The following is a 24,704-nucleotide window of genomic DNA, read 5'->3' as shown; positions in this document are numbered from 1 at the left end:
GCTGTCTCAGGAGGGCCCCCGGGGCCACACTGCCCAGGCAGGGCTGCATCTAACCTGCCTCCCTCCGCAGGGTCCCAGGTGCAGGGGCCACCAGGCCCGGTCCCCTCCCCTCACCAGGACTGGACTTGTACTGCTGCTGCTGTGCGGAGCTGGATTCCTGACTCCCAAAACCTGGGTGTGACAGAGCACGAGGCCCTGATCAGGCCGCTGTGGGGGGCCCGGCCTCCCCCACCCCTGGGGGGACTGGGGTGTGACTTACTTGTCCCTCCATATACTCTGGCTCATCATTCGTTCAGTCAGCACCATGAAAGCAGGACGGCCCCCAGGCAGAGGGGACAGTGGTCCCGGCCCACAGGAAGCTCTCAGCCCATCGAGGGCGAAGGTGGCACCCAAACCTCCCCCGGAAGTGTGGGTTTGTGCCTGTGACCAGACACGGTGGTCTGCACCTATCGAGAGGGGCAGGAGGTTGGTGTGAGCAGGGCGGTCTGGCAGGCTTCCTGGAAGGAATGGAGCAGAGAACACGGGTGAGCAGAGACCAGGGAATGAGAAAGGGAGGGACCCATGCTCCAGCGAGAGGGCCTGGCATGTGCAAGGGCCCTGGGGTGGAATGGGGCTGAGGAGGAGAGCCGGAGGCTCGGAGCAGAGGAGCACGTGAGGATCAGGAAGGGAGGAAGGCGCTGGGTGACTGCCTGGTCCCTACGCTGAGGAGCAGTTGGAGGGAGCTGGGTGGAGCCGCCTCTGCCCGCCTTGCTTGTCTGGATGGATGTGACAGTTGTGCTTTTTGGGTGCTGGCTGCCTTTCACACCCTGACTCAGCCTCCCTCCACTGCAGACCAACCCCTCAAGGTGCCGGGGTGGAGTCCGAGCATGAGACAGGAAAGGGGGTCTCTGAGATCTTCCCAGGGCCCCCCCCAGCTCCCTCCCACCCTGGGAAAAGAGGAAGGGGACTCCGAAGGCCCCTGGCAGCTCGGAAGAGTCCGGGCTGGGAATGGGAGGGTGGAGCCCGGGACCCACCCCTGGGATGGGCTTCCGTTTAACCACAGCCCTGTGACACGGCCCAAAGGGGAAGCAGAGGCCGCCTGTCCTCCCCGCTGTACCCAGGGAGAGGGCCGGGGATGCCCAGGCCGGGGGGAGGGCAGGTACATGGGGGCCGCGCCCTGGCCCCAGGGGCAGTGAGGCTGGGCGCCAGGAGTACTTCGGGGCAGCTGGGCCCAGCTGGTGACTCCCACCAGCCACACCAGGACTCGCCTTCCTCTTTTCTGAGTAGAGGACCAGAGCCTGTCCCCAGTGTTTGCAGGCTTAGCACATAGTAGGTCCTCCCAGAAGGGCTAGCAGCAGCTGTGACTGGCTGGACAGTTAAGCGAAAGATGCTTTTCTTCTGAAAGGAATAGGTAATTTGAACTCGCACATGAACAGTTTGACAAGTACCAGGCGCTTGCTGTGTTCCTGGGTGCTCAGAGACAGCGATGAAGACGCTGCCCTGCTGCCCCGCCCGGGCTGGGCAGACATCGCCAATCGATCCGCTTTCCCGCTGAAATCAGAGCTCTCCCCAGGGCCAGGCAGTGCAGGACGGACAGCATGTGGGACGTGAAGGTCTCAGGAGGGCTTTCTGGGTGATTTAAGCCGTTTCCTCTCAGTTTCGTTAAACAAGTGCTTATTGAACACTCCAGGGTCCAGCCAGCAACAAGCCAGGTGAGAAGCTGCCCAGGAGAGAGGCTGGGCCCTGCTCTGTGATCAGGGGCTCCCTTCCAGCGATCGTCTAAGGCCAGGACACCTGGGGACAGCCCCGTCCTGCAGCAGGCAGCTCCACTCGGGCCCTGTGACAGCTGAGGGCAGGAGGATGGGCCAGCGCAGGGACACAGTGCAAAGCCAGGGTGCAGGCAGCAGAGGGACGGGAGACGGGCTGCCTGGGGGAGGGACCAGCAGCGGCAGGGAAAGTCCGGTGACCCGGGGCCCGGGAGTTTGGGGTCAAACAAAAACGAAAGCGGATGGGGAGCCTTGGCCCCTTGCCAGCGCCGGCCACCGCCTCTGGGTCACTGCCTCAGCCCGGCCAAGCCTGGACATCTGCGGTCATCTCGGCACACACTCTTCTCCCTCCCTGTCCCCTGCACGCCGAGTGTCGGCCTCCTGCTCTGACGCCCTCACATCCACCGCCTCGTCCTACGCCAGTCCTGCCGTCTCTCGGGCACTCGGTCTCCGGGGTGCTGGCTCTGTCCCCCTCCAGGCCCTTCCCTGGCCTTCCCCCACTTGCTCTTGGTGACTCCACCTGCCACCTCCTCCCAGACCCCTCCCCGCCGTGCTGGCAACCCTCCGGCGGGCTTTGGGGGCCAGAGCTGTCTCTCTACTGCCACCCCTGGGGACCCCGGGTGCTGGACCAAGGCCAGCCTCGGGCACCAGAATCTGCCGATGCCCAGATGTCACCGAATTTGCACAGACCCGTGTCACCTTCCTGTGTACTCTAAGTCAGTGGTGGCGAACCTTCTAGAGCTTTCAATGATAACGAACAGCCCACTGCGGCACGCGTGCCATGGGTTCGCCACCACTGCCCTAAAGCATCTCTAGGTGGCAGACCATGGGACACATGGGGACGTCACTGTCACGCTGTGTTGTTTAGGAAAAAAGACAAGAAAAAAAGCCGTGCAAGCTTTTAAAAATATATTCCTTCCAAGCCTGGTTGGGCCCACAGTCCAGAACCAGCAGGCTCAGAAGGCTGACCAACCTTTTGACTTGTGGCTTGTCAACCTCAACTCAACATCAGCTTTACCCTGGTCACTGCTGTGTCCCCACACACAGCACCCTGGAGTGTTCAATAAGCACTTGTTTAACGAAACTGAGTGGCCTCGTTAAACCGAGGCCCTGAGTACGCGGCTGAATGCAGTGCAGAGCGAGCTGCATTGATTAGTAATGCCTGCTGTGGCCAGGGGGAGGGCAGAGTGCAGAGCTCCCTTCGAGTCTCCAGCACACAGTAGGACTGAGCCCTGTCCCCTCCTGGGTGCTCAGGCATAGTAGGTGCTCAGTTTTCCTATCTGTGACAATGTCCTCGAGGGGCTGGGAGCTTAGGGGGGCTTTCCCGCTCCCCAGCAGTGGCAGGTGCAGAGGCCTGAGCTGTGCTCCCCAGTGTCGTGCGGGGCTGGCTTTGAACAGGGGCCCCCAGCAGGGGCAGGAGCAGAATTGGGCTGGGAGGGGAGGTGGCTGCCGGCTGGCCCTGTGACCTCGGACCCACTTCTCCTTTTGCCCAGCACACAGGAAGCCTGGCTGGGCCTCCCTTGCCCATCCTGTCTACAGCCGGGTGGACACGGGGTCCAGGCCACCCCTTTCCTGTGTTGTGCAAGGCGAGGCATCCCCGTGTGGAATGGGCGGGCGGATGGGTGGACAGGTCATTGCCTGCAGTTACCGCTCACACCCTGGCTGGCCCCTGCCCCTTCCTTCTCCTCCGTTTCCCCAAAGTGCAGGCGACCTCGAGCAAGAGGGGAGCCTGGACCCTGGAGAGGCCCTCTCGCCATTCTCTGGTCCCAGCAGAACAGGCAGGGGCGTAGGCGGTCACGGAGACGACAGTGGTAATGACAGCAGTCACCATTTATTGTGTGCCTCCCACTCTGTGTACCCACAGTGCTCACTAAGTCACCTATGGTGGCCTCCAGCTGGAGATCCTCCTGCCTCAGCTTCCAGGGTGTTAGGGTGTGCATCGCTGCACCTGGCTTCTGAGGAGGAAACCGAACCTGCCCAAGGCTGTGCAGTTCAGCTCTGTCCCTCCGAAGGTCACCATGTGCCTCCCCACCCCGCAAGGGCTGCTTGGAGTCTGGAGGCTCAGACATGGTAGGTGCTCAGTTTTCCTGGAGGTGCCCAAAACCTGTCCTCTGCTGCGTGGTCAGGGCATGCTGTGAACTGGGGCCTCAGTTTCCCCATCTGTTTCTGGGACAGAAGGCTCTTCGGATGGCCCGGGACTGTGGGTGCCCCTGGGGGAGGTCACCCTGGGGGCGCCGGCTGGCCCTGCCTGCCTCAGGGGATGAGCCCTCGCAGCTGCTGGGGACCGACCCCGAGTCCCTCCACCTAAAAGGGACTTTACGGCAGGGAAGCAAGTGACCCAGAGGGCCGGGAAGCAAGAGGGGACAGCGGGGCCCGAGAGGAGCAGAGGGGTGGAGGCCAAGGGCGCCCGTGTCCCCCTGAGCCCAAGGCCAAGGCGGGGGGCTGGGGCCGGGGCCACCCAGCTCTGGGGCAAGGCTGGGCTCGCTGCCCCTTGTCCCTCAGGTTCAGCTGCCAGCCCTGGCCCCAGGGAGCCTTGGACTGACTCTGGGTCTGAGGCAGGCGCGGGGACCGGCGCCCCTCTTACCTGTGTGGGGAGCTCCCTGCCCCACAGCCAACCCAGGCCCCCCTCACTGTGGTGCTGGCTGCCCGGGGCCCACACCACCATCCCCGGCTGGAGCGTTCTCCGTCCTCCTCAGGCGCCTCGCTGCCTCTGCCCCACTAAGTCCAACCCTGCATCCTCCTGACCTGAGCCTTCCATGCCTCCTGCCTGTCTCAGAGCAGAAATAAAAGTTTCCACCGAGGCTCGGAGGCTCCACAGGGTCTGCATCCCGCCCCAGGCTGCCCGCATCTCTCTGACGCCACCGTGTGTCCCTTTCCCTCTCATCTACAGCCACAGTGACCTCACCCCTGTGCCAGAATGCACCAGCTATGCTGGAGCCCCAGGGCCTTTGCACGTGTCCTGCCACGGCTCGCCTGGTGGTGCTCCTTGTTTGCCTGCAAGCTGCCCCCCATTCCTCCTACCTCACACTGTTTTGCTTTCTTCTAGAACTTATCACTCACCCGAGAAACTACCCCGCTTGTTTACCCTGTTTCTTGTCTGCCTCCTTCCAGTGGAATGTTCCTGTCGCCAGGTGGGGGTTTGGTCTGTTTTGTTCACTGCTGCATATGCAGCCCCCAGCACGGGCCCCGCCTGGAGCAGGCGCCCTACAAACACTGGTGGGTGAGGCAGCAATGGATGAGGGGTGACCGGGGCCTTTGCAGATGAGGGACTCAGGTCAGGGGACACCGGGGGCTGGGCTCACGTCGCCAAGTCTGCAGCAGAGCCAGGCCAGCAGGTCCCAGCCTGGGCAGTGGGGCTGGAGGTGAGAGGGCCCGGTGGCCCGGGAGATCTGCTCGGGCTGGGCCGTGAGTGGTCAAAGGAGGTGTCAGCGCGGGCAGGCGGGGGGTCCACTTATCCTGCTCAACGGGCCGCGGAGATTCCGCGTGTGGGCAGGGCAGTGGCTGGGGCCCTGGTGCCGTCCGGCCGGGCCTGGAGGCCGACATTCCAGGCGCTGTCCCTGCCCGTGGCCACAGGGACCCGCATGGGCTGGGTGGGGCCGCGGGCCAGTCGGCCTTCCAGGCCGGGCTGCCTGACCACCACTTCCTGCCTGGCTCCTGGAGGTCCGAGGTGGGGGCGCCTCTGCCCACGCCCCCGCCCCCTCCTGCTTCTGCCTCTGCGGATCCTGGCTGCACCCCCAGCAGCAGACCAGGCTCCGAGCCCCTCAGGCCCCTGCCACCTCCATGGTGCATCCCTGCTGGTGCCCAAGCCCCTGCCTGCTGCAGAATTCCCCTACAGCCAAAGGGACTCACGGCTGCCAGTCCCAGGGAACCCACTGCTTCCAGAAAAAACCAGTCAAGCCCCACCCTGCCTCAGGGGGCTCCCCTCTGACTCCGTCTCTCCTCACACATCCTCCCAGCCACTTTGGTCTTCTTGTTCGTGCAACAACTCACATGTGTGCTTCCCCAGGGCCTTTGCACCGGCTGCTCTCGCTGCCTAGAACACTTGCCCCAGGTGTTATGAGTGTCTCTCCCTGCTGAACCCCTTCCTGAAGTTATTTCCTACTCCTACCCCCAGCTTCTTCCCTGCTTGATCTCCTGGGCACTCATCACCACCGCATGTGCAGTAGTTTGGTTTTTTTTTTGTCTTATTCTATGATTCACCCTCAGGGGTTTCTGTCTGTTTGGTTCTCTGATGTGTCCCCAGTGCTTGGCATGGAGTATGTACTCTAAAAACGTTTGTCAAATGACTGAATGAGTAACTCCATGAGTCGATGGCAGATAAGGACATGGATGTGACAGGCCACACATCTGGTCTGAGGTTAAGCTGTGAGGGGAACCTGAGTCAGTCAGATGCTGGACCTGATGTCTTGGAAATCGCAGGAGCCCGAGATCATACCGTGACCAGCAGACCCAGGGCGCTGTCCCGCGCCCGTCTGCTACCCACCCCCCCCAAGGCTGATGCCTGCTTGCGGCATTCCAGGCTCCGACCCAGGTTCTGCGATTGCTATTTTGAGCCTCCTGGCCCCAGGACTGTGTGTTCCCAGCAGGCGGCGTGGGCCAGCCCTGAGCCTGGGTGTGGCCGTCACCCTAGCTGAGGCCCGGCGACCTTAACCTGTTGGCTGCTGAGCCCGTTGTGTGGCCCTGCTCTCCACCCCACATCCCCATCCAGAGCCCTGCGGGGGTCCCCAGGAGTGGCAGGGGATCAGCTGCCCTTGGGGGTGCCCACCTGTGTGTCCTGCCTCTGCCCCTCTGGCTGGGCAGCCCTGGGCAGGTCACTTAGAGCCCCGGTCTCGCTCACCCTCCCTCGTCTGTCCTGCGTGTTCCGGGGCTCTGTCCACCATCTTCTTCCCCAGCACGGCCCCACCGGGCAGAGGCTGCTGTCTTCCCCGTGCATGGCTACGTCCCTGGCATGGTGCTCGGCGTACGGCCCGCACTCTGTCCATGCTTGTCTATCGAGCAGACGGTGAGTGGTCACTCCTCGGGGACTTGGGCCAGGGAGGGGCCGGGCCCAGGTGGTCCTGGATGGAGCCCTGAGTCAGCCTGCCCCAGCGTCGTCCACCCTGCTGGGCACTGGGCCTTCTGGGACCGTGCTGGCCGCAGCCCTCAGGGCGCAGAGGGAAGAGACAGGTCCAGGAGCCCAGCGTGCTCGAAGGCTCACTCCGGGGTCCCTGGGTGCCCTGGGTTCTCTCAAGGTGGAGGCCAAAGATGCCCCTCTGGTCCTCCTCCGAAGATGGCTCCCCTCTCCCTCAACCCCAGTGTGCTTCTCAGATACCTTGTGGGGGACCCAGCGGAGCCTCCAACTCAGCGACTCCTGACCCCCAAACTGGCCTCCCCCCCTCTGGGTCTCCCCAAGCCCAGGAGTCCTCCTGACGGCCCTCACTCGTCCCCGTGCCCGAGTGCTCTACAAGCCGTACCTTCCAGCCCCAGGCACTGGCCGGCTCCCACCTCCTCGGCCCAGCCTGGTCCTGGCCAGCAGCATCACTGTCCGGACAGTGGCAGCCACTTCCTCCCTCTGCCACCCTGGAGCCTGTTCTCCACAGAAGGATCCCTCAGAGCGCAAGTCAGGTCCTGTCCCCTGCTGCTGAGACCCTACCCAAGGTGCCCATCTCTCTCGGGGGGAGTTCAAGTCCTCCTCCGCCCATGAGGTCTGTGAGACCCTGGGGATCCACCTCGCAGCAAAACCTCCACCGCTCTGATGACCGAAGTTCCTCCCACTCTCTAGTCCCAAGGACTTCTTGTTACTCCTCCACAGGCTGGGCCTTCGAACCACAGGACCTTTGCATGCACTGTGTCCTTGGCTTGGAGCCTCAGCCACTACATATCACACGGCTCCTCCTCGCCTCCTCGGGTCCACACTCCATGTCAGCCCTGCAGCCTTCTCTGACTCAGGCTCTCCCTCTGTCCCTTGCTGGCCATCCTCTGACCTATTTTTCCTTCACAGATGGAGGGGACAGCAGAAGTAAAGGCTTCCAGGAATGTGTGCAGTGCATGCGAGGGTGGGAGGTGAGCGCAGGAGGACAAGGGTGCTGGGAGGCCAGGCTGGGCCCAGGACGCGTGAGCAGGCAGGTGGCCTCGTGTTGGTGGCTGGCTACTTGTGCGACCCCAGGAAGCCCGCTTCTCTCTGGACCACGCGTCTTCGCCTGCAGCCCAGCTGGGCCCGAGCCTGACAGATGGGGAAACCGAGCTTCCACAGCCCGGCCCAGAGGGTCAGGGCTCCAGCAACCACCCACACCTGAGCGTGAGTGGGTGTCCCCGGTCTGTCCACTTGGTGACCCCTAGGCCTGGAGGCAGAGCCAGGCCAGGGCTGAGCCTGGGGTGGGCCCAGGTTGGGTCGGGCCCAGCGCAGCCTCTGGCCAGGCCTGGCTCCCTGCAGGGCACTGGGTTGCACAATCACCCACCCCCGGCTTTGACAGGGGTGGTGACACACTCTAGGAGCCACCCTTTGACCATGCGCCTGGTCACACCACGGGGCCCTGGTCAGTGGCGACACGCCCCTGCTCAGCCTGACTTGCATTCTGCTCCCTGTGCTGCCGTTTCCTGGCTGTGTGACTCTGGGCAAGTCACTTCCCCTCGCTGAGCCTCAATTTCCTCTTTGGGAAGACGAGATAATAATAGTCCGTGGTCTCCTGGCTGTTGGGGGAATGTGCTGTGTCCCTGCAACACCAGCCCTCTGGCTCTTCCTCAAAATGACCCAGGTGCTTGCCACCCCAGGGCCTTTGCACGTACCATGTCCTCTGCCCAGAGCACTTGGCCGAGGCCAGCTTGCTCTCATACCTCCTCTAGGGCTCTGTTCAACATCATGGCCAGGGAGGCCCTGGCCCCCGCACCCCTCCTCGCTGCACTGGTCTCTGTAGTCCTTGCTACTGCCTGATGCACCGTGATTTTCCTTACTGCTGATCCTTCCAGGATGGAGGCTCCAGTTTTGACTCTGTCATGATTGTGTCTCTTGCCTGCAACAGTGTAGTTGGCACAAGAAGGTGCTCCGGAAAGAACTGTGACGTGAGTGAATAAGTGAGTGAATGAACAAGAATTGCCTGTACCAGGTCCTGCACTTAGTACGTACTTGATACCCAGCCAGTGTGTCTGTGGTGCTGGGGACTGCAGCAGGGCTGCCGCTGAGTTACATCCTCAGGCCCCTTTTAATTTTTTTTTTTCACATTTTGAGACAGGGTCTCACTAAGTCACCAGGTTGCCCAGGCTGGACTTGTGATCCTCCTGCCTCAGCCTCCCTGTGTGCTGGGATTGCGGCAGGCAGCGGCTCGCCCGGCCTCCAGGCACCGGTGTCGCTGTTGGCAGCCGCTTTCTAGTGCCCGTTAGCCTGGCACGAGGCTCACACCCGACCCTCACCAGCCGGTGCCCTGGCCTTCTCTGCCGCCCACTCTGGCCCGGCTCCCAGCGCCTGCACAGCCTCAGCCTGGGGTCAGGATGACCTCGCTCCCTCCGGCCTGCAGGGCAGCTCCCCCAGGCCCTGCCTCGGGCTCCTCTTCCGTCTAGGGCAGAGGCTTCTGGGAAGCGGCAGCAAAACCTGGCAGCTCCCCTGGCCCAGCTCACGCGGCTCCCGTGCCCTTCCTCAGACCTTGGCTGATGTGACCCCGTTACCACACAGACGGGGACCTGTGATCTGGTGGGGGCAGAATGTCTGACTTCTGGCAGTCGGGGCTCCTGCAGAGTTCAGACCCCGAATCCAGGACTCTGCTTTCTTGTTGTTTTTGGAACAGGGCTGGGTTTCGGGCACCTGTTTGCGGGGTGCCACAATCGAGCCCTAACACAGGCTTTGGAGCTGGGTTCGAATCTGTCTCTACCTTGCTGGCTGTCTGAGCTGAGTCCTGTCCCTGACCCCCCCTGGCCTCAGTTTCCTCTTCTGTAGAATGGTCTGCTGGTTGCTCTCAGCTGCGGGACGTTTGGGAGGCCCAGACCGACATCCTGCGGGCCCCTGCTGCCCCCAGCCCCGGCCGGCCAGCTGTGTGCCTCTGGACCCGGGTACCCGGCCTCTCCAGGCCCTCCTGGCCACCTCCCCGCCGCCGTGCCACCGCCCCGACACCGCCTGCTGTTCTTGTTCTGCTTCATGACGTCTCTGTCCCCCTCCTGGCCCCGCTTCTCCAGAACCAGCTTGTTTTTGTTTTCTGTTTTTACGGCTCCATAAATGAGTCACGGGCCTGATTTGATTTAATTTTGTTGTAATTGTTATCTTTTCGAGCTTGTTTTTTTCCACCGGTTACTCACAAGACCACAAAACCTAAACAGGACGGGGCCTTCCCTGACCAGGCCCCTGCTCCTCGGGGACGGGGACCAGCGTCCTCGCTCCTGGAGAGCCGGGGGCGGGGTGGCTGCTGGGGTGAGGCCAGGCGAGTTCCTGCCGCCTCCGTCCTGCAGCCCTTTCCCCAGAGTCCTGAAAACCTCGGACCCCCTGTGCCAGGAGGTGGCTGAGGGACCCGGGTGAGCTGCAGAGAGCCAGCCTGCCCTGGGACGGTCGCTGCTCAGCCAGCTCGTGGCCCAGATCCTTCCACTTCTTAGCAGAAGCCAGCATCTGAGGTCGTCCGCAGAGTCCTGATGCACAAATGCTGGCCAAGAAATCAGATGAAAAGCAAATAAACAAAACCCCGCTCCACGGCTTTGTGTGGCCCTCGGCCTCTCTGGTTTTGAAGGTTCTGGGCGGGCTGGCCTTGCCCACCCTGCACACTCGGGGCCCTTCCCTCCCTGGGGAAGTCTGTCCTCCTCTGCCTCGGTGGTGCCCGGCCTCGGGGCACTGGCTTCTCCTGTCCTCCTGTGGCTGCCCGGGTCACCGTGTTAGGGACCAACATTTTAGCCATTCCCCCAGTGACTCTGGCCCGCGTGGATGGGCAGCGGCTTCGGTGCCTGTATTTTTCGTACCTGGTTCTCCCGCGTTTCTGTGTTGTCTTGAGTGGAATGTTCCTCTTGTTTATGTGCAATCACTTTTACAACAGGCGAATTAACCTCTTCCCTGTTAAAAGTCATAACAAGTGTTTGCCTGCCTTGTTATTTGTTTCTAAAATGGGACGTGATAACTCTTCATGCTTTTAAAAACCAAAAAATGCGGGACTGAGTCCTCTCTGGTCTTGGAATGGGCTGCAGGAGCCCTGTGACCTTTGAGGGGTCAGGGCTGGCTGGGGTGGGGGGCAGCAGGAGCCCAGCCGAGCCCCTGGAAGCCTGGGTGTGGCCATGTGACCAGGCCCACCAATCGCAGGCCGCCATGCAAGATTTATGAATCAGAAGCTGGAAATGCTGGGGAGGGGATTGCTCGGGAGTCCATCCTGGGTGGGGCTGACGCCTGGCTACTTTTCCTGAGGCTGCAGTGAGCCGGGTCTGGGGGCAGTGACCAGCGCCTGGCAGTGGTCACACTGCCGACTGAATCATTTGCAGAAATGACTCTCTCCGTAATTATACCAGGAGCTCACACACAATGTAAAGGGCCTTACATCGCGCTGTCACGCAATTTCCCTTAAGTATATTTAAAAATATCCACGCTTGCTCCACTGTGTCCATTCTAAGAGCCCGCATCACAGCGACCGTGTATCATTGTGTTAGGTCAAAGAGCAAATCCGTTTATGTTCACACCGTTTTGCGCTCGCAGTGTGAAACGGCGTCCTGGGCAGGGCTCTGAGGTCACTCTATTCCCAAGCGTTGTGCTCGGTCCTCACTGACTGACTCACCTTGCGGCTCCTTCCCGAGCCAGAGGCCTCACCTGTGCTTTCCGAGCTGCAGGCCGAGGCCTCCGGAGGGCTCCCCGCTCCTCTCGGGTCTCAGGCACTGGGCTCCCTCTGTGAGGACATGGGTGAGTGGGGTGCTGGCCTCCGGGGGCAGAGGGGCATCTCCAGGGCCAGCAGCCGCTGAGAGCTGTGGCCTCTGGCGCCTCCTGGCTCGGCCCCGCTGCTTCCTGGTGCAGCCCAGCTGGCCTGCCCTCTTGCCTTCCTGGTTTTTCTCTCCTGATCAGGGCCTGTGTGGGCCCCTCGGGCGATGCTTTGTGCTGGATGGAAGCTCTGTGGCTGTTTCGAAGTCCCCCAAAGGAAGGAGCGATCCCTGCTCTGGGCGGACTGAACCCCTGGTGCTAAAATCTGAATGCCCAGCTGTGTGCTCACTGCACGCGCCCAGTGCTGGGATTCAGCGGCTCAGCGCTGAACACCTTGCCTCAATGGCACTGATTCTAATGTCCGAGGCAGTGAGGAGACAGGGACACCACGGTGGGCTAGGTTCTTGGGTGCTCTGCAGAATACGCGAGGTCCAGGAAGGACAGGAGCCTGGGGCAAGCAGAAGCTTGGGGCAATCTGTTCCAAATGCTGGGAGCAGCTGATGCAAAGGCCCTGAGGCAAAGAAAAGCTGCATGATTGGGAACAGATAGGGAAAGGGATTTGGCTGAGGGAGCCAGGGGAGCAAACAGCTGGGGCAGATGAGGTCAGACCAGCCAGCTGGGTCTCTGCAGCCCGGCCACCACCACTGGCCTGAGGGGGCAGGCAGGAGAGGAATGTGGGCTTCCCCGGGGGAGGTGGGACTTTTGGCTGGGGAGAGATGAGCAGGGAGAGATGAGGGCTGGCGATCCAACCAGGCTCTCAGCCTCGGCACTGGTGACTCTGGACCTGGTCCCTTGAGGCTGCGGGGCGTGCCCTGCAGTGTGGGGTGCCGGCCTCCACCTTCTGGGTGGCAGCAGTGCCCGTCCCCCTTCTGCCCAGTGGTGACTATGTGCAGACAGTGCCAAAGTGGGCATCAGCCCACCCAGGAGCTGTGGGTCTCCTTGGACCCCTCGGGCTGCCAAGGAGTGACCAGGGGTGCGGATTCCAGGACGGGGACAGGACAGCAGCGGGGAAGATGGGGAGGCAGAGAGCACTGGGCTGTGTGGGACTGGGGGGGGCGCTGGGTGGATGGGGGCACAGTGTTGTCTTCGTTCACCGAGATGAGGGGTGTGCTGGGGCGGGGTGTGCTTGGGTCTGTGAGTGGGGCGCGTGTTCTGGGTGCCAGTTCAGTGTCTGGGGCAGAGCTCTGAGCCTGGCCTCGGGGCACTTAGATTTTTAAACCGTGCTGCAAAGAGGTGAAATGTCTAGAAACCACACCGGGGGTCTTCTGGGGGTAGGCAGCACCCCGACTCCAGCTGCATGCGGAGGTGCAGCTTAGGAAGAATTTCCGAAGCTTCGAGGAGCTTCCCCGGCGGTGCAGGCTTGGGCTCTGGAGTCCGGGCTGGGCCGGGCACGTGGGGCAGCCGCAGCCCTCTCTGGTCACTGTGAGGAAGGCCAGAGCACCACGTTTCCGTGAGGGGCTGTAAATCTGGGTTGTCACCGAAGCCTGCTTCTGCTTTTCGGGACTGGAGGGTGAACCCAGGGCCTTTGCACTAAGCCACATCCCCGGCCTATTTTTTTTTTTTCTTCAGATTTTGATTCTGAGACAGGGTCAGGCTGAATCTCCAAACTGCCCAGGCTGGGCTCAGACGTCTGATCCTCCTGCCTCAGTTTCCCTTCCCGAGTGTTGCCTGGCGTGGAACCCAGTGAGTTTTGCTTTTGCTTTGTTTTTGTTTTTTTGAATCAGAGTCTTGCTCTATAATTCAGGCTGGCCTTGAACTCACTCTGTATGTAGCCCAGCCTGGCCTCAAACTCAATTAGATCCTCTGCCTGGGCCTCCGAGTGCTAGGATTGCAGGCAGGTGCCACCACTCCCAGCTAGTGAATTTTGAATGTTAGGGCAAACGCACAAATACACACAGGTCCACTGCCGCTGCTGTGCGTTTGAGACTCTGTGTGCTGCAGCTCTGGGCCGGCTTCCTGGGTGGGGCCAGGCAGGGCAGCGGGGTGGAGGAGACCCCTGAGGTGGCTTCACAAAACGGCCCATTCTGATGACAGGGAAGGGACTTGGGGCAGTGTGGTCGGTGGGAGGAGCCGGGGACATCGCAGCCTCTTTCCAGGAGGAAGGAGAGGAGGAGCTGGGGCGGGAGCACTCAGGTGATGGGCTGAGGGGCGCAGCAGGAGGAGGCAACACGGCCCGGGTCATAGCAGAGTAATCTCACCTCCGGAACTGGGCAGCCACAGTCCATTTGTTTCGCCACCACCAACTCCGGCTCAGAACGAAGCCGCTGCCCCCAGGGGATGTCTGCCCAGCAAGAAACCGAGACACCGTCCAGATAAATGCTAGCTGAGGAATTCCACACCGACCGTGAGGATGCACTGGGCGTGCGGAAGATTTATGAATTTTAACTTAGGTTTCGCTAAGGTTTTAGAGGAATACCAAAAAAATTGCTCCCCAAGTCTCTGTAGTGCGAATTTTCCACTACACGACCGACAGAACTGGAGATACCACGTGCAAAAATAGCCACTGTGGAAGGGCGGAGGGGCAGGATGAGGGGCCGGGGAGGCACCCCGAGGCGGTAGGGGCGGTGAGGGACAGGTGGCACAGGCACCCTGGAGCCGGCTGGAACCATGGGTGCTGTGAGGACCAGAGTGGACAGAGCTGCGGCCGCACAGTGAGAGGGACGTGGGTCCACGCTAAGCCAGGTGACCGGTGGGGCAGGGAGGCACCTGGACAAGAGCTCCCAGGCTGAGAGGACGAGCTGCCAGTGCTCTGTGCTAGGTGAGCTACAGCAGCGGTCACTGTGTCCAGGGCCTAGGCCGCCCCTGGCCCTGCCCGGCCACCTCACTGACCTGGCCAGCTGCATGCAGAAGGTGCTAACGTGTCACCCACATTACAGAGGCCAGAGAGGTTTGTTGGCATGTCAGATGGGGAAACTGAGGCTCGGAGACATAGAGTGGCTTTGCGGTCCAGGGTGGGAGGTGGTAAAGGCGGGATCTGCAGTCCGGGCTCCAGCTGCGTCCCCTCCCTGGCTGATGGTGAGGACAGGCCCACCGGCAGGGTCCACCCCAGGCCCACAGGCCTGTGTGGCTCAGGGTCTGGCGTTTAGCAGATGCCGTAGAATCAACAGCTTTGACTGTGTGAAGGTGGCTGCACATCAAATGCGTGAATCACGATTTGCACTTGAGGCAGTGCCCTGTGCATAGTAGGTGTTCAAGAAACGCTACCTGCTGAGACCCACCCTTGGGAATGGCAGTAACCTTCCAATCCTGCGTTCCCCAAAGTGCCCTCCAGTTCGAGAAAACTGGCCTCGGAGTCTAACTTAGGAATGGAGTGGGACGGGAATGATTCAGGGCTTCCCGCTCATCTGTCGGACAAGGAGACCAGAATTTGAGATTTGAACCCTGGAACTGCTGCGTGACTTCTGCCAAGCACCTTGCCCTCTCTGAACCTTGGTTTCCCTTTCTGTCTACCAAGCCTGTGAGATGCCAGCCTCGAACAGGGCTGGGGGAGTTCCTCTGTCCCCGTGGATACCAGCCCCCTCCTGAGCGGCAGGCCGGTCTGCCCGGCTCAGCTGTGCCGGCGAAGCAGCCAATCTGTTTACTGAACTGGCTGACCCCTTCCGGGAACTCAGCCTGGGCTTCCCAGAACTCTGGTATTAATGACCCGGAGCCACATGACAGAGCATGACACAGCACTTTTGGGCACAAGGCAGGGCCCAGAGGGGCGCGTGGGGGCCGCAGCCCAGCCCCCAGCCCGACCAGCTGGTGAGTCACCCGGGCTCCCTCCCGCAGCTCCCGCCCAGCAGCTCTGCCTCCCGCCAGGCCCCACCGCTTCCCTGGACCTTTGCCCTGTGACCTTGGGCTGCCAGGCTGCCCTTGGCGGTGTGTAGAGCGGGCCGAGGGCTCACTGCACGCTGCGTGTGTACAGCACCAGGGAAGAGAGCATCTTCATCTGCGCCAGTTCAGTGCGGAGACGTCGTTTGACCCTTGTGGCAGAGGGAGAAACTGAGGCTCAGGGCAGGAGCACATTCTCCTGGGGGTGCAGAGCAAGTGTGAACAGGGGGACCCAGCAGGGATGGGCCCCAGATGACCCCCCATGGCAAGGGTGGTGTTACGTCACTGGGCTGCTTTGCAGCGGGGGAAACTGAGTCACAAAGACTGTGCAACCCACCCAAGGTACCGGACAGCTCTGGACAGTGCTTGGCACCACGCTAGTGCTCAAAGCTGTCGGTGGTGTTTGGGAGTTCAAATCCTTAGGCTGCCGCTGCACTGTGCCTCAGTTTCCCCATCCGTCTAACCTGGCCCTGGACCCTGATGGGCTCTGTGATTGCTGGCTCACTGCCGACACCTTCTCTGGCTCAGCTCTCCTGAACCATGGTGGGGTCAGTTCCAGCCCCCTCTGCCCCGCCCTGCATTCCCTGCCGCCCCAGGGCAAGGTGCGGGCGGTGGTTTTTATGAGCCTGGGAACCAGACAGGCTCCAGGGCTCTGAGGGGGCATCATGTGGGCATGAGTGGGGCCCCTGGGTTCCCAGCCCTGGGCTTGGGGCTGGCAGCTGGGGCGGGGCAACACTTTGATGCCCTCCTCCTCATCCCACAGCTGCTGTTTGAGCACTTGCTGTATACAGGATCCAGGGGCCAGGCAACTAGCAATGTCTCGGCCCTTGTTCTGGTGAGGACACGGCTGCGGGCACTCAGACAGACGTGGTGATTGCCAAGGACAAGGGCACAGGGACAGGAGCTAGGCAGGTCAGAGAGAGCGTCTCTGAAGAGGCGACCAGGAAAGACGGCTAGGTCCCAGTTCAGGCTGGTACCCATGAGGATCAGGAAGCAAAGGCCAGCAGGATGGGCCCAGGCTCCCTGCAGCCTCGGCACCTTGGCCTGAGTGGGGTGGCCGGGTAGTCAGGAGAGGGGCCGGGGACACAGGAGGACAGAGGGCCACGAGCTCCCGGCCTGGCTCCCGTCCAGTTCTGGGCCATCCTCGCCAGGCAGCTCAGCCCGACCGATTCACTTTGAGGAGCCTCGAGGCGCCTGGAGAGCCAGCGCCACGGCTCCTCCACCCACACAGTGATCCTCGTGACTGTTTCCAACCCTACTGTGTGCCAGGCACTGGGCTGCGTGGCAGGGATGTGGCAGTGACATCGTCCTGCCCTGGCGCTGCTGACGGAGGGGGTGGTGTGGAGCCAGACCCCTGACTTCCGGTCTGGTGGCTTTGGGGAGCTTTCTGAGCCTCCTCAGTGAAGCGGGGCTAATTGGGGTTCCCTCCCAGCTGCCATAGGGACCGAGCAGTTCCTAGAGGAACATTCAGCCGGATCTCGTGCACAGAGGGGCTCAGCTCAGCTGGAGGGCGATGGCAGGGAGGGAATGGTGGGGGACCCTCTGCCGGTGGGAAGCCGCATGGGGGTGCAGTAGGTGCTCCCTAAGCGCCTCCTTTGTCCCCTGCTGTGCCAGCCTGGGGCAGCATCGGGGCCTGGGTTTGGTGTCTGCCTGGAAGCCAGGAAGCTGGGTCTGCTGCGTTTTGGGTCGGTGCTGGCAGGGATGTCCCCAGGACCCCTTACCCTCCACCCCCACACCCATCCCAGCGTCCTCTGCAGCCTGGGTGGCTGGGGCGAGCTGGGGCCTGCCCAGTGGGTCCCCAGTAATGACACTCATTACACAGGTGTCTGGCAGCGCAGTGTGGGGAGCTGGGGGCCCCAGGGGCCGCGTTCACATGGCGCCCGGCCAGCCCACCCCAGGCCCTTCCTCGTCCTTTGTGAGTCTGTGCCCAGGGCGAGCGGGCGGGGGAGAGGGGTGGGCACGCAGCCAGCTGGCAGCCGGTGAAAGGTGGGAAGCCGGGGACGGGGCCGGTCGGGAGGGCGCTGGGGGGTGCACAGGTGTGTGGGCCGGGGTGGCGGGGAGGTGAGACGGCCCCGCACGGCTCACCCCGGAGCCTAGGAGTGCACCTAGGAGTGGGAGCAGGCTGTGGCCCTGGGCCTGGCGACATCAGAGCCAGCCCCAGGCCAGCCCTTGGCTCTGCTGTTGTCCCAGAACCCCACATCCACAGCCCTGTGGACAGTGCTTAATTGTGCGCTTCAAAAGAGCTGGGAGAGGATTTTGTGTGTTTCCTGCACAAAAGAAAAGATAAATGTTATGAGGCGGTAGATGTGCGGTGACCCTGACCTTACCCACCTCATCGGGTATTTGGACTAATTATCACTCTGCACTGCATACACGTGGACCGCAAGGGCAGTTCAGAATCAAATGTGTAACATAAAGAGTTTTGAGTCCTGAAGGAGACAGCCAAGCGCAGAACAAGACATCCTAATATCCCAGTGATGTTTAGATAGAAAAAAATAAGGCAGAGGAGAGAGAGATACAGACAGAGACGGACAGCAGTAGGGCAGGGCCAGGAAGCATGTGCTGGGCATTGCCTTGGTGGAGAGGCTGCAGGGTGACCCCTCAGACCCAGATCTAGACAAAGATTTCTGGGAGGGAGGAATGGCAGTGCAAAGGCCCTGAGGCAGGGCCTGGCTTGGCAGGCAGGTTTGAGACTGAGCTCTTGTTGGAGGAGGGAGTGAGAGTGGGAGCGGAGGCCAGGGCAGGGGGCCCATGACGCAGATGGTGCTCTGCCAGGGCGGAGGGGGTGCGTGCTGTGGGAACATTGGCTGTCAGAGGTGCAGACAGGAACGTGGGCTGCTCAATTTGCGTTTGAACCCATTTGCCTGAGTTCAAACCCCCTGGATGCCGGAGCCTGTTATTAAGCCGGCTGCACCCTGGGGCTCCCGTCTTTATCCCTAGACAGGGTCTGGCCCGCCTGCCCCCAGGTCGACCTTGGCCCCCAAGAAGGAGCAGAGGTGGAGCTGCTGTGCTTCAGTCCGGGCACCTCGAGGAGCCCAGGCCGCTGCCTGGAGCGGGGGTGGGGGGCGGAGCAGCCACTGCCCCTCTGCGATGCCCAGAGAGGGAACAGTGTGTCCCTGGGCCTCGTGGCAGGAGCTGATGACGGGGTGCCCGCCGGTCTCCGTCAGCATACGGACTCTCCCCACTTCCTCCTTTGTGTAAAGCCAGCTCCTCTCCGCTTCTGGGCTGGCCAGAGAGCAGAGCTGGGTCCAGCGGGGAGGCCGCTCTTTCTGGTGTCAGGCAGGAAGAATTCCTAACAGTCAGGTAGTGAGTCTCCCATCACCGGAGGCATGCAAGTGGATTCCGACTGTAGCCCTCATCGACTTACAAGAGGAGGGGTTTGTGTGGCTAAGAAATCATCCTTTCTAGCCCTGTGATTGCACATGACCTCTGTCCAATCCTCTTCTCAGGCCTCAGTTTCCCCAGCTATAATGATAAAAAATGATAAACAGAGTGGCTTTGTTAAAAAGCCTTGACCAGGAAGGCCCCTGCTGCTCATCTCCCCGGGCTTCCCTGTTCTCGGGAGGCTGCCACAGCACTGACCTGAGGCCCTGGCCACCTGGAGCAGTCCTCTGCCCTTTGCTGTGACCAGAGAGCCCTCCCCACGGCCCTTTTGCCTCAGGTGTTTGCAGAGCTGTGATCATCAGATGGCAGGTCGCCTGCTTTCTCTGGTTTACATCTCCCACTGCCTCTATGATGCAAAAAAATCCTGTAGGACCCATTTTACAGATGAGGTGACCGAGTTTCGGTGAGGGCAAGCCCCTTATGCAAAGCCACACGGATCTCTGTGAATGCGGAGGAGTCAGGATTCGATCTCAGGTTACGCGGCCTTTAATGTCAATTTCTCCCTTCCTTGCGCAGCCCACTTTCCCCTCCAGGCCTTGCTCAGCAGCCGCCTCCTCCCGCAGCCCTCCTTGGCCGCCTCCTCTGGACCCCTCTGCCTGCCTGCACACCTGCACTGCCCACAGTTCTTTCTCGTAACAGCTGCAAGCAAGGGACGAGGATGGACCCTGAACACAATCCCGCATGCACGCCAGAGCCAGCGCCACCAAGATCGCAAACCCTGTTGCCCAAAGGTGTCCGTGCCCTTGCATGCCCTGGCCCTCCCCACTCCTGGCTCCAGGGGCTGCCCCTCCGCTCCCTGCTCCCTGCACAGGGTTCCGTCCCCTAGAACTGTGTCTCGGTGGAATCGGTGAGCACACTCCGTGCTGCCTTTCTCATCCTGTACCACGAGTCTGAGAGTCATCCATGTCGTGACCACCATGGCCTTTTATGCGCCCTTTCCTCATGAGACCTGCGGGGCAGGGTCGCTGTCTTGTGTATCTCTCGATCCCCAACACCTAGTATGAGGCTGGGCATACAGGAGGTGCCTAATAAATGCACGCTGACTGCCTGGAAGGGGTGAGGAGGGCCAGGTTATGGGGAGGAGCAGGCAAAGAGGAGTCAGAGGCCAGCCCAGAAGCGGCAGCTGGGGAAGGACCTGGTGGCCCAGCTGTCTCTGTGGGACGTGGGTCCAGCTCGTCCTGGCTGCCGAGGAGGCGCTCAGTGGTGCCTCTGTCTGGCATGGGCCCTGGGCTGGCTGCTCCAGGCCGCTCGGTGCCCAGCTCTAGTGGGCGGGCAGCAGGTGGGCGGCCGGAGGGCAAGCAGCCGACCAGCCCTCCCCAAACCAGTCCAACTCCTTTGAGCAGTTTCTGGAGCTGAGTAAGAGAGACAGGGAGGCCACAGAAGAGGAGGAGAGGGAGGAATCATTTAATTAGCGAATATTACGGGGAATTTCCACTTCATGCCCCATCAGGCTGGGCAGAAGCGCCCACAATTACTCAGGTACCAGCCTCAGCCTCCACAGCTCAGCGCACCCAGGGGCTCCAGGTTGCCGTCTCAGGCTGGAGTGGCATTGAGCTGGGTGGGAGAGGGGCAGGTAACGAGGATCTGCAGCTGGGACACACCTGCTTCCTGCGCCCGGCTTTGCTGGTGGGATCAGGTGGCCCATTTCCTGGCTGAAAAACTGAGGCTGTGAGACACACAGTTGGCTGAGGTCCCACAGGGGTCACCAGGGAACAAGGAGGGCTTAGGGGCCAGTGGTCCTCTTGGAGTGACCCCTGCAACAGTGACTCTTGAGATATTTATTGAGCACCTACTGTGTGCTACACTCAGTGCTCAGCTCCGGGGGAATAAAATTGAGTCCTGCATGCTCAGAGTGCAGCCTGTCTTACCTCAAGATGGAAAATCTAGGGGAGGGCAGAGACCGTCTTGTGGGACCTTGGTTTCGTGTTTGGCCCAGCCCCATATTCCCCAAGCGGCACCTGAGGGACAGAGTCTCAGGGATGCTCACAGGCAGCTGTGGAGGGAAAGGTTCCACGTGCCAGGCAGGCTGGGAGCACAGGAGTAACCACCGTTGTGTTTGCCACAGCCTTTGCGCCTGTCAGGTCCCCGTCCCAGGGATGGGATCTTCGAGTCATCCTCTGCCATGTGTCAGGGGCAGTGCACGCTCTCCCTGGCCCTGTGAGTCGAGCTTGGGTGCCACCTCCCCAAAGAACCTCCTCTAAGTGCCCGGGTGGACCCGAGCCTCTTCCTGGGAAAGCACCTGCCCGACCTCCCTGCCCGAGTCATGTTTTCCACGCTGCACTGTGACTATCCGTTCCCATCGATGCCCTGAGCTTCTCCAGGGCGGGGCCGGCCGTGATTCATCCCTCGGTTCCCGTATATGGACAGGGCTGCGGGTGAGGATTTGGTGTGGGAGGATCCGTGATGGCTTGATGGATGGGTGGATGGCCAAATGGACGTGTAGAGACTGTACATGGGTGAACGTGAACCGTGGAGGGGTGACATGAAAAGAGAGAAATGAAAGGATGGATGAATCAATGACTGAGATGAGCCATCGAATTAACGAGTGTGTGAATAAGTAGTGGATAAGCACAGGGCCGCTGGATGGGAGACGGAGGTCTGGTAGAGCACGGAGGTGCGGGATGGGCTGTGCATGGACGCTTTCACACGGAGGGCGGGAGTTACTGACGGATGAGTATACAAGCACATAACCAAGTAAATAAGGTAAGGCTGAGCTGAATGATCAGTTAACACATAGCTAGAAGAACAGGCACAGAAAGGGGTGAATAAATGGATGGATTGGTGACACTGGGAGTGAAGAGGTGAATGAATAGATGGATGGATGAACGATTGGGTGACGGAGCAGCTGAGACAATGGACGGATATGTGCATGGGGAGGCAGATGGATGGACGGATGGATGGGTGGGTGGATGGATGGGTGGGTGGGTGGATGGATGGGTGGATGGATGGATGGATGGATGGATGGGTGGATAGATGGATAGGTGGATGGATGGGTGGGTGGATGGATGGATGGACGGATGGACGGATGGATGGATGGATGGGTGGATGGATGGATGGGTGGATGGATGGGTGGATGGGTGGATGGGTGGATGGATGGGTGGATGGATGGGTGGGTGGATGGATGGGTGGATGGATGGGTGGATGGATGGGTGGATGGATGGATGGGTGGGTGGATGGATGGATAGATGGATGGGTGGACGGATGGATGGACGGATGGATGGACGGGTGGATGGACGGGTGGATGGATGGGTGGATGGATGGATGGGTGGATGGATGGGTGGATGGGTGGATGGATGGGTGGATGGATGGGTGGATGGATGGATGGATGGATGGGTGGATGGATGGGTGGGTGGATGGATGGGTGGGTGGATGGATGGATAGATGGATGGATGGATGGATGGATGGGTGGACGGATGGATGGACGGATGGATGGACGGGTGGATGGACGAGTGGATGGATGGGTGGATGGATGGGTGGATGGATGGATGGGTGGATGGATGGATGGATGGGTGGGTGGGTGGATGGATGGGTGGATGGATGGATGGGTGGATGGATGGATAGATGGATGGATGGATGGATGGATGGATGGGTGGACGGATGGATGGACGGATGGATGGATGGGTGGATGGACGGGTGGATGGATGGGTGGATGGATGGGTGGATGGATGGATGGGTGGATGGATGGATGGATGGGTGGGTGGGTGGATGGATGGGTGGATGGATGGGTGGATGGATGGGTGGGTGGATGGATGGGTGGGTGGATGGATGGATGGATGGATGGATGGATGGACGGATGGATGGATGGGTGGGTGGATGGGTGGGTGGATGGATGGGTGGATGGATGGGTGGATGGGTGGATGGGTGGATGGATGGGTGGGTGGATGGGTGGATGGATGGGTGGATGGATGGGTGGATGGATGGATGGGTGGATGGATGGGTGGGTGGATGGATGGATGGATGGATGGGTAGATGGATGGGTGGATGGATGGGTGGGTGGATGGATGGATGGGTGGATGGATGGATGGGTGGGTGGATGGATGGGTGGGTGGATGGATGGATGGGTGGATGGATGGGTGGGTGGATGGATGGATGGACGGATGGATGGATGGGTGGATGGATGGGTGGATGGATGGATGGGTGGATGGATGGGTGGGTGGATGGATGGATAGATGGATGGATGGGTAGATGCATAGAGAGGCAAATGAATGGATGGATGGATAGATGGATGGATGCATGGGTAGATGCATGGGGAGACAGATGGATGGATGGATGGATGGATGGGTAATGGCATGGGGAGGAGATGGATGGATGGATGGATGGATGGGTGGGTAGAGGTATGGGGAGGTAGAGGGATGGATGCATGGATACCCCCGAGGGTGGGCTTGTGGCCGTGGGAGATTGCGTGGATGAGAGAATGGGTGGGCGAGTGGATGGGGTGTGACTGAGGGGATGGGTGGGTGAAGGTGTGGGCAGATGATGGGTGTGTGCGTGAGTGAACACAGGCTGTGCTGTGAATTGGGGTCAGGGAGGCAGAAAGATCTCTGTGCCCCTCCTTGATGCAGCAGTTATACCAAGATCTTGGAGTTTAGAAGTTTCGTGATAACTATGAATCATCTCTCAATAAACGGCATAGACACAAAAATGTGCTTACTAATTTTATGGGCGGTCACTGAGCCTAGGAGCCACCTGCAGACCTTAGGTGGGGCGTTCCCATCAGTGTGCTGAATTTCTTTCCCCTCCTTGTGCCCTGACCTTGGGGAGGAGCCCAAGGGGTGAAAGTGGCTGAGGGGACAGGGGCGTCCCAGGGGAGGGGCACAGGTGTGCCCTCCGCACACCTAGAAGACTGCCTAGAAGGCTGTGGGGGGAGAAAGCTGCTGATCTAGCCACGAGTGTGCAGAGCTCTCAGTGGGATGATTTCATTTTTAATCCAGTTTCTAATATGGAAGGGCTGGGAGGAGCTGCAGGACCTCAGGGCGCGCCTAAAGCAGATGCAGGGCATCCGGGAGGGTTTAGGAAACCCACGACCCCCAGGTGGAATCCTGAGGGCAGCATATGGGAAACCAGCAGAGCTGGGTGGTGGGAGGGCTCCCTAGGCAGAAGCAGCGGACTGCAGAGGCTCAGAGGGGACAAGGAGCGTACTGCCCTGGAGAGGGAGCTGGGAGGTGGCTGGGGGCGGGGACTTCCCTGGGAAGACGACAGGGGGCTCCTGGCAGCTGCAGGAAATAGTGTCAACAGCTGGCTGTGCCATGGTGGGGTCCCCAGCAAGGAGGCAACTGCAGTCACCTTGGAGGGGTCAGAGGCTGCGGTCTGGTGACTCCCAGGCTGTGGGAACCAAGTGGCTCAGAAGGGTAGATGGGCAGGCAGCAAGGACAGTGTTTCAGCTGTGGGCAGCGATGGGTCTGCCCTGAGAGGGGAAACCCAGGCAAAGGGGTGTTTGGGGGGAAGGTGCTGAGTTCACTTTAGTTAGGTTCTGTTTTGCAGGTTGCCTGGGAGCTAGGAGGAGGCATCTGGGAAGCATATGGACCCATGGCCAGAGGCCGAGACCACCAACTGGATGGGGGCCACTGCAGAACACAAATCCCACAGAGCAAGAGAAATATTCACTCAGCAAACCCTGCAAGGAGCCTGTGTGCTGCGGAGACCTGCAGGAGGCCCTGGAGCCTGGGGGGGGGGGGCAGCCAAGGGCGGGTTCCTCCTCTGTGGGCCCTGGTGGGGTGCTTCCCCAGGCTGCAGGTTTCTCACCTGAAAATCCATCCCAGGGGATGGGGTGGAGGCTCAGAGCGTGCTGGGATGCCCGTGGCTCTGAACATGGTGTCCCCTGAACCAGGGGCTGGGCAGAGGACACGGGGTCTCCCCGCAGCACGCCACAGCTGAGTGCCACATCCCTGCCCACATCTTCTACCACGGAGCCTTCT

The 24,704-nt window shown here is 60.9% G+C and overlaps 1 protein-coding gene across 17 annotated transcripts; it reads left to right on the top strand.

Moving 5' to 3' along the window:
- The first annotated feature begins 3,401 nt into the window (after positions 1-3,401).
- On the top strand, positions 3,402-9,954 carry LOC106027219 (uncharacterized). 17 transcript variants are annotated; one of them, XM_063248180.1, is made up of 5 exons: positions 3,402-3,815; positions 7,726-7,787; positions 7,891-8,022; positions 8,691-8,783; positions 9,652-9,954. In XM_063248180.1, the coding sequence occupies exons 1-5, from the start codon at positions 3,764-3,766 to the stop codon at positions 9,925-9,927; spliced, it is 615 nt and encodes a 204-aa protein (XP_063104250.1). In that variant the 5' UTR covers positions 3,402-3,763; the 3' UTR covers positions 9,928-9,954. The 17 variants fall into 17 exon arrangements, 5 of the variants coding, with proteins under 5 accessions (XP_063104250.1, XP_063104252.1, XP_063104251.1 ...); XM_063248181.1 differs by lacking the exon at positions 3,402-3,815 and adding an exon at positions 3,829-6,747; XR_010047328.1 differs by lacking the exon at positions 7,891-8,022 and having other exon boundaries at positions 8,691-8,795.
- The last annotated feature ends 14,750 nt before the right edge of the window (positions 9,955-24,704 follow it).

This window comes from Cavia porcellus, unplaced genomic scaffold (genome assembly GCF_034190915.1).
Source record: "Cavia porcellus strain 051 isolate PalLab524CR breed Dunkin Hartley unplaced genomic scaffold, mCavPor4.1 scaffold_5, whole genome shotgun sequence".
NCBI classification, from domain to species: Eukaryota; Metazoa; Chordata; class Mammalia; order Rodentia; family Caviidae; genus Cavia; species Cavia porcellus.
Note: the sequence above shows the minus strand (reverse complement) of the source record. Positions and strands in the feature narration are given on the sequence as shown.